Source organism: Loxodonta africana, chromosome 16, assembly GCF_030014295.1.
Source record: "Loxodonta africana isolate mLoxAfr1 chromosome 16, mLoxAfr1.hap2, whole genome shotgun sequence".
NCBI lineage: Eukaryota > Metazoa > Chordata > Mammalia > Proboscidea > Elephantidae > Loxodonta > Loxodonta africana.
In genome coordinates, this window is record NC_087357.1 from 66,576,246 (window position 1) to 66,590,143 (window position 13,898).

At 38.5% G+C, this 13,898-nt stretch overlaps 1 protein-coding gene across 4 annotated transcripts in view; it reads left to right on the forward strand.

The window, feature by feature from the left end:
- The window catches only part of TET1 (tet methylcytosine dioxygenase 1), a 122,695-nt gene that overhangs the window by 78,727 nt on the left and 30,070 nt on the right, over nucleotides 1-13,898 (forward strand). For all 4 annotated transcript variants that reach the window (XM_003409297.4, XM_010589176.3, XM_064269648.1 and 1 more), the window contains 2 exons: nucleotides 2,392-2,482; nucleotides 3,060-3,153. In XM_003409297.4, the coding sequence (XP_003409345.2) occupies nucleotides 2,392-2,482; nucleotides 3,060-3,153 (185 nt within the window). The remainder of the gene's footprint in view (nucleotides 1-2,391; nucleotides 2,483-3,059; nucleotides 3,154-13,898) is intronic.

Consider the following 13,898-nt stretch of genomic DNA (forward strand, 5'->3'; position numbering starts at 1 on the left):
TTGAACAAAATGTAGTCATCTTATTAGGAGAAGGTGGTTTGATAGTATATTCCAGAATGGGTTGTTAAAAGATTGTTCAGAAGTATATCTGATTTTTTTAACTGAAGTATAAACGATACTGGAATATAGAGGTGACTTTTAGTTCTTGATTATTCAAAGCACATTGGATATTTTGATTCTTCATTTCTGCACTTGTCATTCAACACACAGTTGATAGCCTAGAATGTGCCAGGCACTGAGAATATGCCCTCCTAGGAGGATTTCGCTATCAGGAAAGGATGACAATGCTGTCCTAGTAGGGAGGCTTTGGAGAGACAGAGGTTCTTCTAATGGTGACAGCTCACTTTATAGAGCTCTTACTACGAGCCTGGTACTGTGCCATGCCCTTGACATGTTATATTTCACAACAACCCTACACAAGGCGGAGGGCTTACTATCCCTATTTTACAAATAAAAAAACTGAGGCACAGAGAAGTTAAGTGGTTGAACTGGGATTCAGAGACACATTTTCAACTCTAGAACTTGTGCTTGTAACCTCTACCTTCTATTGCTTCAAAAATCTGTGGTGAAAACACACCCTCTTCTGAATATTACCATAAAGTTGGGGGGAAATAAACGCCATTAAAGTTTATGTACCCAAGCTGGTGAAGTTTTACCATGTGCGTAGTGGTCCCAATTGGATGACTGTCTAGTTTCAAGACCCCTTCCATATACTTCCTGGTCAGTGTAAGAGTTAAAACAGCTAAAGGCCATTAGCAATAACAGCCAGGTATTCAAAGTTATTGAGCACCTACAATAGAGCAAATGGAATAACTTTGTTATCATGTAAGAGATATCTGTTATATGTGTTCCTTTAATCACTAAATGCGAGATTATTGTGCTCATTGTATAGAAATCGAAACCAAAAGACAGAAAGAAAAACAGAGCAAGAAGTTGAAACCATCATATCTAAGAGTAAATCATTTCCTCGGCATATTGTTTTAGCAGAAACCCTGGTGGCTTAGTGGTTAAGAGCTACAGCTGCTAACCAAAAGGCAGGCAGTTCAAATCCACCAGGCGCTCCTTGGAAGCTACAGGGTAGTTCTACTCTGTCCTATAGGGTCGCTATGAGTCAGAATCGACTCGACAGCAATGGGTTTGGTTTTTGGTTTTATTGTTTTAGCAAAATAAAGTGTTTTGGACTGAATAATCCTTTATTGTACGCGGCTGTCCTGTGTATCTTAGGATGTTGAAGCAGCATCCCTGGCCTCTACCAGTAGACACCAGTAGCACATCCCACCCCAGGTGTGATAACCAAAAATGTCTCCAGACATTCCTGAATGTCCCCCTATGGGAACAATTGTCCCTGGTTAAGGACCACTGCTGTAGATCACCAGTAAGTTAAAATCTATTCATTATTCTTGTTTCAGAAGACACAGATGCAATCCTACATTGTATTTGATGTACAATCATAATATTTAAATAATGACCTTTTGGTGTAGGTACACCATGATAGAAATGCTTTCATTCCCCAATGATTCTGGTTGGGCACAATTCGAAGAGGCCAAATAAAAAATATTGTTGTCTAATAAATATATCATTCATGTTCACAAAAATTCAAACATTATAAAATATGATGTAAATGTTCTCGTACAGTCCCACTCTCTGAAGATAAAACACTTGTTACAATTTTTCTATATAAACATTATTACTGATTTCAATTTCTTTCCATTTTTATAAAAATAGGGCCATTTTAAACTTAATATTTTTGCAATTTGCTTTTTTAGCTTAATGAAATCTTAGACATTTTTAAATGTTTGTATTATTGTTTGAATAGCTTTATAGTATTCCTCTACATAAATGTCCCATAATTTATTTAACCTATCACTTGTATTGCCCGATATTAAGGGTGTTTCTTTCTTGATATTACAAATAACTGCAATAGATACATTCTTTTGTACACTTGCATTATAAGTGCATAATTGTGCCAGTGTATAGGAGCATCAATTCTAAGCTGTGGAATTGCTGTGTTCAGTTTTAATACTGTTCTGAGGCTAAGTTCTTTTTTGATTTATTGCTCTTGGATAACTTTTAACTTTGCACCTCAATTATTAAAGATTTTTTTTAAATGCAGGAGACAGGAGAATCAATATGACTCAGATCATAAAAAAAATTTTTTTTTCTCCTCTGGTTCTTGGAGGAAGAATTAGTTAGGAGCAGCAGGAGAAAAGGAACATTAACAAGTTAAATTCCAAGGCCTATTGTCCTTGACTAGTTATCAAAGCTAACTAAAACCTTATCAAGAGCGGTGGTTTTATATTGAAAAAGAAATCAGTAAAAAAAAAAAAGCTCCTCCACGCCCCTATGCAATTCTGTAAAGCTTTGGGTCTAATAATCTTATTCCTTCCACAGATCGAGTTATACAAAAAGACAAAGGTCCATATTATACACACCTTGGGGCAGGACCAAGTGTTGCTGCTGTCAGGGAAATCATGGAGAATAGGTGAGGACAAATGCTTCCCTGTTAAAACCATTCTTTATTGTGGACCTGAGTTGATGCAGATAAATTACCTCCGGGAACAAACTTGAGTTGAATGGAAACTCTTCAGGAGTATGAGTTGGATGTTTCCTAGGGCCCAGGAAAAGAATATAGTGCCTGGTGTCACTCCAGAGTCACTCATCCCTTGAGCCGTTGGACACTCCACAAGCCACTCACGAAGCAGAGCTAATGTCATTGTTAAATTCAGAAATACTTATTTGTATATTATTGCGTAATGGTAGAAATAGTTCAGATTACCACCATTGACAACTGCATTCATTCCCTATGCTTGTCTTGGAGCCAGGCCATTTTTAGAGAGTAATCTTTAGTGATATATAGAACTGAATAACAAGTAATCAAAATATCTGCCACACCAAAGTAAATTAAAATAAATAAATAAATATAAATAAATTTAGAAGGCTTTTAATCTTGAACTTCTGTAAATATAAATTTTAAGGCACATTAAGATGCTAAAAGCTGCAGCCTCTCAGGATGGATCACAATTAATTTGTATTTTCCCTCTAATGTGTTTTGTACGCAGGTATGGTCAAAAAGGAAATGCAATCAGGATAGAAATAGTAGTGTATACGGGCAAAGAAGGAAAAAGCTCTCATGGGTGTCCAATTGCTAAGTGGGTAAGTATTTTTGAATTGATTCCACATTTAATGAAAACTAATTAAATTTTTTCCCATGAAAATGTGGACTATAAAAATCTACCCGTTCCCACAGTGAAATAACAAGCAAGTCTCAGGCTGAGCTATGATGGGTGGACACCTTTAGAATGTTTTAAACACATGTACCTTACGTCAAATGAACTAAAGGGTGTGGCCCTTCCAGTTGTTACCCAGCTGTCTTCTTCCTCTCCCCTAAGGTCACAGTTTTCACCAGTTTCTTGTGAACTTTCAGAAATAATTCAATGCATTTACTATTAGATAGCATATACAATTGGTATTAAAATATACACTGCTTTATATCTTAGCTTTATCATCAATTACTGTATCTTGAAGGAAAGGAATGGACTCGATGGCAGTGGGTCTGGGTGTCTTGAAGGTCTTTTCAATTCTGTATGTATAACCAAAAAAACCCAAACCCGTGGGAGCTGAGTCATTCAGACTCATAGTGAGTCTACAGGACAGTGTAGAACTGCCCCCATAGGGTTTCTAAGGCTATAAATCTTTACTGAAGCAGTCTTCCACATCTTTCTCCCTTGGAGTAGCTGGTGAGTTCCCGCCGACCCTTCAGTTAGCAGCTGAGCACTCTGACCACTTTGCTACCTGGACTCCTTCCTCAGTATGTAAACCAAACCAAAACCAAACCCATTGCCATCAAGTCGATTCCAACTCATAGCGACCTTGTAAGACAGAGTAGAACTGCCCCAAAGAGTTTCCAAGCAGAGCCTGGCAGTTTCAAACCGCAGCCTTTTGTTTAGCAGCCGTAGCACTTAACCACTATGTCACCAGGTTTCCTCAGTATGTACAGGTCCACCTTAACGAGGATAGTATAATATTGAAAGGAAAACCAAATTTACAATATAATCCCAAGATTGTTCCTGTGACTGTTTTGTGTTTCTGAAAAACGCATAGTTGAAAAAAGTAAGAACTGGATTCAGCTTCTTTGGGAAGTTCTCAACTGAAAAAAAAAAAAAATTCATAGCCAAATTTATGTTTTCATTAGGATATTCACATCCACAAGGATATTAACAAGTTTATTTGAAATTTTTGACCATGGTATCATTTGTAAATAACAATGGTGATTACACTAATGATAGAAACAATAAAAATAACAGCTACTTTTTATTATATACCAAGCACTACGTCAAGCTGCTGACATTCAGTCCTCCATGATTTTAGGAAAGGTGAAAGTGGTTATTTTTAAACCCATTTCAGAGAAATTTAAAGCATTAAATGCAAAGTGGAGATGAAGGTTGAACCTAGTAATTCCTAAAGGAAAAGGATTGCTGCAACCTTAGCTTGTCTACTAGACTGTGTCTTGGTTACTTTTCAACCTTTGGAAGGTGACAACAGTGACGACCTTTTGTTGTTTAGCAGCTGTAGCTCTTAACCACTGTGCCACCAGGGCTCCATACCAGGCCCAGTTCTTCTTAAATCTGGATTTCCTTAACTTGAAAGAGAAATTTTATTTTTGGGTTTTCTGTTACATGCAATAGGATCAAGTCCCTGCTGAAACACCTGCCTTCAATTTGCTACAGTCTGGGTGTAATTTGAGCAAAACCAATTTCACAATGAGGATGATAAGTAAAGGAACTCATGTTTATTGAGTACTTTCTGTTGCCAGGTCCTGTGCCAGATACTGTTGATACAAACATGAATTAAGATCTGCGAGTCATCCCATTTACAGATGTGAGGAAATTGGCCCAGAGTCACATTCAGCATCACAGATTTTGAGTCTAGGTTTTTCTGACTTCTAGTTCATTGCTTAAGCAGCCCTGGTGGTGCAGTGATTAAGCGCTTGGCTGCTAATTGAAACATTTGCTGTTCGAACCTACCAGCCTCTCTGTGGGGGAAAGCTGTGGCAGTCTGCTTCCTTACAGATTACAGCTTTGGAAAACCTATGGGGCAATTCTACTTTGTCCTACAGGATCACTATGAATCAGCACTTACTCAATGTCCATGGTTGTTTGTATGAATTCATTGCTTTGTCCTCTAACAATGTTAGCTCAGATTACCTTGCTAACATAAATCTGTTTTGTTCCCCTAGACATCTAAAAGTTTCCCTGAAATTTCCATCATTGTGAACCTTTGGGATGGAGAAGGGGGTTTGTGGTTGTGAACTGTTACTTCCTGTGTCAACTTCTCACGCTGTGTTTGTACTAATTTTTCACACTCTGCCAATCAGCTACGGAATTTAGTATTTTTCTCAATTTCCACGGAACACCCACTCATTAAGTCAATATCTATGTATAAGAGATTTTGATGAAGGTGTATCCAAATGGTGGCCAGAGTGATTTTTATATTTTATTCAACCTTTTGAAAAAGTAATATATTCAGATGGTTCCAAATATTTAAAAGTTGGATATGGTATACTGTTGGTGGTTGGTCTTTTACTGATTTATAGAAACTCAATGCATTAAGAAAACTGGCTGTTTGTGGTAAAAGCTGCATATATATTTTCTCAATTTGTTGTAGTTTTTATCATTTGTACTTTTTTATATTTTATATGATCATTAATTTCCATCTTTTCTGTAATGCCTTTTTAGGATATTGTATCTTAATTAGAAAAGGCTTCCCCATTCCTAGGTTATAAATAATTCTCTCATTTTTGTAGTATTTTAATAGTTTTGTTTTTTCTGTATTTAAAAATTTTATCCACTTTGAATTTATCCTGACATCTTAGTGTGGCTGTAACAGAAATGCCATAGTGGCTGGTTTTAACAAACAGAAATTTATCTTCTCACAGTTTAGGAGCCTACAAGTCCAAATTCAGGGCACGGGCTAGAGGAGAGCGTCCTCTCTATCAGCTCTGGAGGAAGGCCCTTGTCTTTTCTCAGCTTCTGTTCCTGGGTTCCTTGATGATCTTCACTGGGCATGCATCTTTCCTTCCATTTGTGCTTTCTTCTCTGTGCCTAATCTGCTCTTTCATGTCTCCAAGGTGATTGTCTGAAGACACAGGCTACACTGATATGGTCTCATTAACATAAAGTCCTATGCTAAATGCCATTACATCCACACGTACAGGGTTTAGGATTTACAGTACATATTTGGGAGGGGGGGACAAAATCCAATCTATAATGCCTAGAGTGTGTATCATTCAGGGTTCTCCAGAGAAACAGAACCAATAGGAGACTTAATTTTAAGGAATTGGCTCTTGTGACCATGGGGGCTGGCAAGTCTGAGATCTGTAGAAAGTCCTGAATCCTGGGAAACTCAGGCAGGAGTTGATGCTGAAGCCTTGAGGCAGAATTTTTTCTTCTTTGGGAAACCTCAGTTTTTGCTCTTCAGGTCTTCCAACTGATTGAATGAGGCTCACACACATCATGGAGAGTAATCTTTGAAGTCAACTGATGGTAGATGTTAATCGTATCTCCAAATACCTATATGGCAACTCCTGAATTAGTGTTTGATTAAATAACTGGGGCCTATAGCCTGGCCACTGCCCTGGTGACACAATGGTTAAGCATTTGGCTGCTCACCACAAGGTCCGCAGTTCAAATCCTTCAGCCACTCCCTGGAAACCCTGTGGGGCAGTTCTACTCTGACTCATAGTCAGAATCAACTCAAGGGCAAAGGGTTGTGTTTTTTTCCTCCTGGTTGCACAGTGGTTAAAGCGATTGCTGCCTGAAAGGTCTGTGCTTCGAAACCACCAGCGGCTCCGTAGGAGAAAGATGGGGCAGCCAGCCTGCTTCCGTAAAGATTTACAGCCTCAGAAACCCTATGGGGTCGCTAGGAGTTGGGATCAACTCGACAACGGTGGGGTTTTTTGTTTTTTTTTTTAATAGCCTGGCCAAACTGACACATAAAACTAACCACCGAAGAGTGTTAGTAACAGATCCAACTTATACTTTCCCAGATGGCTACCCAGTCATTCCAGCACCACTGATTTAATTGTCCATCTTTTCTGTGCTGATTTGTATTCATTTATATCAGTGGATTTTCTATTCTTTTACATCAGTGGATTATGTTTATTCTTGTATCAGCATCAGATTTCTGAATTATTTAGGTTTTATAATGTGTTTCAATAGCTCGTAGGGCTAATTCCTCTTCATTATTTTTTATTTTTCAAAAGTTTCCCGATGATTCTTGGCTTGCTTCATTTTCCATATGGATTTATAATTACCTTTTCTAATCGCACGGATAAAATCCTGTTGGCATTTTTACTGGAATCAAAGAATCTGGAGAATTTACATCTTTTTCATGTTTAATATTCCTGATCAACGTACTACACCTTCCCATTGTCGACACTTTCTTTTGCCCACATGGGTGTTTTAAGGTGTTATTCCCATAGTCTTTACATGGTTCTTATTTTTTCAATGTATTTCTCTTGCATATCTCAGGTGTTGTTGTTGTTAGGTGCCACTGAGGTAATTTTTAAATCCTAGTGACTTCATGCGACAGGATACAACTGCCCCATAAGGTTTTCTAGGCTGTAGCAGATCACTAGTTCTTTCCCTTGTGGAGCTGCTGCATGGAATTGAAATGTCGACCTTTCGGTTAGCAGCCAAGTATTTAACTGTTCTGCCATACAATTATATAATTTACAGCGATAAATTTATATCCTCCTTTCCAAATTTTATACTGTTAATTTCTTTCTTTCATTTAATACAGTTAGTCTAAAAGAGTAATTTTATGTTGCTTTGGTGATGACAGATTTCTTACCTTGTTCCTGTCTTTATTGGGAATCCTAAACATGGGTAGTCAGGGGAGGCCTCTGGGACGGGAATGACGAATATTCAAGGAGCCAGGGAAGACCATTCCTAAGCAGAGGGAATAGCAAGTGCAAAGGCTCTGGTCAAGGAAGAGGGTACGTTTTGAATCTTCTAAGAAGAGGCCAGTGAAATGAAGGAGGTAGAGAATGGAATGAGGTGAGGGTAAAATGCAGGCAGGTGTCAGATCATGAAAGGTTTTGTAGGTCATAGTGAGGAGTTTGAGTTTCGCTCTGTGAGCAACAAGAAGCCTTTGAAGTATTTTATTTAGGAATGTATTATCTGGTTTATGTTTTATAAAGGTCATTCTAAGATAGGGATAAAATCTGTATTAGTTATTTGTTGCTGTGTGATAAATTACTTCAAAACTTAGCAGCTTTAAACAACAAATATAGTTTTTGTGGTTCTGGAATCCCGGAGCAGTTCAGGAGGGTAACTCTAACGAACGTAAAGTTGAAGGTCAAGATGCAGCTGGGGAGCCCGTCTTCTGAAAACTGACCGGGGCTCTGGCGGAGGATCCACTTTCAAGGTCACTTCTAGGAGGCCTCAGTTTCTCCTCGGAGGGCTTCTTAAGTGTCCTCTTGACATGGCAGGTTGGTTTCCAAAAGTGAGTGATCCAAAAGAGAACAAGGAGGAAGCCTCCATAACTTTTATAACCTAGCCCTATTCAGTGTGGGAGGGGACTCCACAAGGGCGTAGATACCAGGAGATGAGGATCACTGTGGCCATCCTAGAGACTGGCTACCACAAAATTCAACACCCATTCTTCACTAAAAATAATATCAAGAAGTTAAGGATATTACATTAGCATAGTAAAATATACCTGTCTCATCTCCAAGGTCAGCATCATGCTTAATTGGGGAAACTCTTTAATTAGTGAACCTTTATTTATGAAATAATGCAGTTAAACATTATTGTTGCTAGCTGCCATCGAGTTGGACCCCAATTTATGGTCATACCATGCGCGATGGAGCAAAATGTTGACTGGTCTTGCACCGTTCCCATGATCAGTTGCTGACTGGATCATTGTGATCGACAGGCTTTTCACTGGCTGATTTTCAGGTGCAGATGACCAGACCTTTCTTCCTGATCCTTCTTAGCTGAAACCTGTTCAGCATCGTAGCAGCCAACAAGCCTCCACGGACAGATGGGTGATGGCTGTGCACGGGGTACACGTGCCAGGAATCTAAGCCAGGTCTCCCACAGGGAAGGCGAGGATTCTGCCACTGAACCACCACTGCCCCCTATTAAGCATTAATGTTTATTTTGAAATGTATCAACAGAAAAGCTTATGAAATAGAAATGTACAGCTTACATACATGTACAATGTATACTCATGAAACTACTACCCAGGTCAAGAAGAGAGTATCACTAGATTTCCAGAAGGAGCAATAATAAACCTCTCATTCTGGATTTTATGGTAATAATTTCCTTGCTTTTTTTCTCCTACGTACATTTCTAGACAGTAAGGTTTTATTTTGCATTGTTGTTTTGTGTCTTGCCTTCACATATGTTGCACATTTGCTGAAACAAATGGCAAGGATTGGTTCTCCATATCTGGAACTGACAGTTGACATAACCTATGTCTGCTATTTCTGAATCCTTTACTTGCTTGCCTGCTAAATAAAAAAAAAAAAGGAAGAGTGAAATCTCCTCGTGATATGGCAGTTGACTTCCCCTAAGATGAGTGATTCAAAAGAAACCAGGGTGGTGGGATTTTGGATGCTTTTTCCTCCCTACCTTACAAAATTTCTCTTATGTGATGATAACAATAATGACGACACTCACAGAATTTTGGTGTATACTAGAATTCCTTTTACAAACATGAAATCTGCAGCTTAAAGATTTGGTAGCAACTTTCTGTTTAAGTCCTTTTATACATTTAGATCCTCTTCCAGGGTGCTTAGGCTCAAAGAAGATTATTTGTTTAGCTTTTTCATGAAGCAGCTGGAGCAAAATTACTTTATTTTCCCTTGTGCAATATTTCTTTTCAGAATAAGTAGGCCATTTCAGTATGTAGTGATACACATCTGGCACTTTTCACAAATACAGAAATAATCTAGAGATAAGGAATGAAATAAAGCATGGCTGCCAAGTAACTTAATGAAAATTTTGATACCTGCTAATGACAATTCAAAGGTATAATTCTGATAACAAAGCCAAGTGTTGATATATTTCATTGTCTAAAAACAAACGTTTCATAAATGATTATATATAAGAATCATAGTTTTAATCAAACTTTTTTGCAAATTTTACAAGTGAGCATATTTAAAATACTCGTATTGTTTGCTGCTGTTGCCTGGAGCAATGCCCAGAATGTTGTTGGCACTCTATAAATTTTCATTGAATGTATGAATATGGAGCTTAAACAAAACTGTTTTAGAATATTGAATATTCTGAATTTGAATTGGCATCTTGAAATGGTACCGCTGTGGTATTTATCATGTGTTCTTTCTAACCCATGAGAAAAATTCAGCCATTGAAAACCCAGTGGAGTGCAGTTCTACTCTGTACACGTGGGGTTGCCCTAAGTGGGACTCCATTCCACAGCAACTGGTTTGGATTTTTTTTTTTTTTTTTTAATATTCTATATAGTGTTTTGGACTTGACAAGCAGATTATTTTGGATGGTGCTAGTGCAATTGAGTCCTATATGTGGGTACTTTTTGCAGGAAAATACAGGGGAAGGGGAAGGAAATGAAGATCAACCATATTGAACTAAGGAATCTATCCAACAGTCTACTAGGAGATTTCATTGCTCCAGTTTTACTTTTCATCTTGGATAGTGTACATTTTTTATGTATTCGATATTAAACATTAACCCAAATAACCTGAAATAAAAAATTGATTTGGGAACATTTATTTATCTCCAGGTGCAGGCCTATGTTGTTAATAAGTTGAATTCTGTCCTATATTAATTTTTATTGTGCCCTGGTTTTTTCCTTTTCTTGGAATATACAAAACCCTAACACCACATTCTAACTGGGCAGTGCAACTTTCTGAACCATCCTCACATGGTTTTTCCTTTGTTTCAATGCTGTGTTAGTTTTTCCTTGAAATGTGTCCTTGGCAGGTGGTCGTTAACACCTCCTCATAATTGTTAGCCTTTGGCAGAGATTTCTGATTCTTTTCTCTTGTGTCACTTTGGATCTTGTCAAGGTCTAGCTATCTTGTTATTAAGTAGATTTTGTTGGAAAGGATGTTGCAGTTTCTTGGATGAACTTGACTCTGTTAACTCCCTGTTCTGCTGCCCCTTCTGAGCAAGCCTCTGGGGTGATGGCAGGGGTAGGGAGAACAAGTCAAACAGCAGGCTGTCTGTTGTGTGCTATTGTGTCTGATGCATCATGGCCCTATTAAACGTCTAAATGGGCCCAATCCTGAACAGTTCACACCTGTGCCAGTCCATGGGTGCTAATCCATGTCAGTCAGATGAGGTAATGAAAATGTTCAAGTGAATTTTTTATTAACTACTCTCGTAGTGAAATTTGAAACGGTAACTTTGTCTGTAAGAGTCTTCTCTCTCTACCAGTTTTTAGGTGCTTAGTAATGAATGGCCCAGAATTGCAATCAACAGCCAGCAGTCACCCAGAATGCCCTGGGTTATCCCTCTGGGTCCTGGTCTAACCTGCCTTAAGAGCTCCCCTTAGGAAACTCAGATAGGTTGGCCCACCCAGACCTGGTTATCAGAAATAGTTTAGAAAGTAGTTGAGTTGGAATTGACATGACGGCAATGGGTTTTATTTTGCTGGATCATACATAAGGTATTTCTATTTCTGGCTCTTTGAGGAAGTGCCATACCATTTTCCATTGTGGTTGTACTATTTTCCAATCCCACCAGCAGTGGATAATGGTTCCAATCTCCTCACATTCTCACCAGCATTTGCTGTTTTCGGTTTTTTTTTTTTTTCATCAGTGCCATTTTTGCAGGGGTAAAATGATATCTCGTTGTAGTTTTGACTTATATGTATCTAACGGCTAATGATTTCAAGCACTTTTTAATGTGATTGTTGGCCACTTCAGCATTCTCTTTGATGAAATGTCTGTTATGGATTGAATTGTGTTCCCCAAAAATGTGTATCAACTTGGCTAGGCCATGATTCCCAGTATTGTGTGATTGTCCACCATTTTGTCATCTGTGTTGTAAATCCTATTTCTATGATGTTAATGAGGCTGGATCAGAGGTGGTTATGTTAATGAGGTAGGGCCCAATCTATAGGATTAGGTTGTATCTTGAGTCAGTCTCTTTTGTGAGACATAAAAGAGAGAAGTAAGCAGAGAGATGGGGAATTTCATACCAAGAAACAAGAGCCAGGAGAACAGCGTGTCCTTTGGACCCAGGGTCCCTGTGCTGAGAAGCTCTTAGACCAGGGCAAGAATGAAGACTGCGATCTTTCTCCAGTGCTGACACAGAGAAAAAGCCTCCCCCTAGAGCTGGCGCCCTGAATTTGGACTTCTAGCCTACCAGACCGTGAGAGAGAATAAATTTCTGCTTGATAAAGTCATCCACTTGTGGTATTTCCTTCTGTTACAGTAGCTGTAGATAACTAAGACCATGTTCTTTGCCCATTTGCTAATTGGAGTGTTTGTGTACTGTTGAGTTGTTGAAGTTTTCTATATATTTTGGAGATTAGATCTTTATCAGATATGTCGTTTCCAAATATTTTTTTCCCCAGTTTGTAGGTTGTCTTTTTACCCTTTTGATGGTCTTTTTGTGAGCCTAAGTATTATATTTTCAGAGGCCTCAATTACCTAATTTATCTTCCGTTGTGGATATATTTATAGTTCTCTTTGATATAGAATGTAGTTTTAAGAGTTATTCATACATAGGCTGTTGAAGCAGATAATTTATAACCCTGGCTTAGGGGTCTCATTTTGTAGAAATGACCTTTTCCTAATGATTAGATTGATCTGGCTTCTGTTTCCATCCTTTCTCTGAAAATGGTTTTCTAACGGTCCAAACCAGTTGCTGTTGAGTCTATTCTGACTAATGGTGACTCCATGTGTGTCAGAGTAGAACTGTGCTGCATAGGGTTTTCAATGGCCGATTTTTTGGAAAGCAGATCACCGGGTTTTATTCCGAGGCACTTCTGGGTGGACTCAAACCTCCAACCTTTTGGTTAGCGGCCAATCACATTAACTGTTTTAGCACCCAGGGACTCTGTACACCTTAACTGCCAAAGAAAATTTTCAGTCTTGATCACAAGCTTTCTTGAGTAGTTCATACACACTATAGTTACACTCCTTCTTGTGGGAAGGTCATCCTTTGTTTAGTTTCTGTAACACAGCTTTCCCCCATCATTCCTCAGATTTTCCTCCTCACTCTGCCTGTCTATAATGTGCCTTTCTAGATGAGCTTATCCACGACCACATCTTCAGAGTCACCATTGTAGTGTGTGTTGTTGTTAAGTGCCCTCAGATGGGTTCTGACTCATAGTGACCTTATGTACAACAGAGTGAAATGCTGCCCAGTTCCTGCTCTGTCCTCACAATCATTCTGGCAGTCCATGGTATATTTAATATTCTTTGCCAACAACATAATTCAAAGGCATCAGTTCTTCGGTTTTCCTTCCTTATGGTCCAGCTTTCACATGCATGTGAGGTGACTGAAAATACCGTGTCTCGGGTCAGGTGAACCTTAGCCCTCAATATGAAATCTTTGCTTCTTAACATTTTAAAGAGATCTTTTGTAGCAGATTTGTCTAATGCATACATTTGATTTCTTGATTGCTGCTTTTATGGGCATTGATTGTAGATCCAAGTAAAATGAAATCTTTGACAACTTCATTATTTTCTCCATTTAGCATGATGTTGCTTATTGGTCCAGTTGTGAGGATTTTTGTTTTCTTTATATTAAAGTATAATCCATACTTTGATCTTCATCAGTAAGTGCTTCAAGTCCTCATCATTTCAGCAAGCAAGGTTGTGTCACCTGCATATCATAGGTTGTTAATAATGCTTCCTCCAATCCTGATGCCATGTTCTTCACATCGTCTGACTTCTC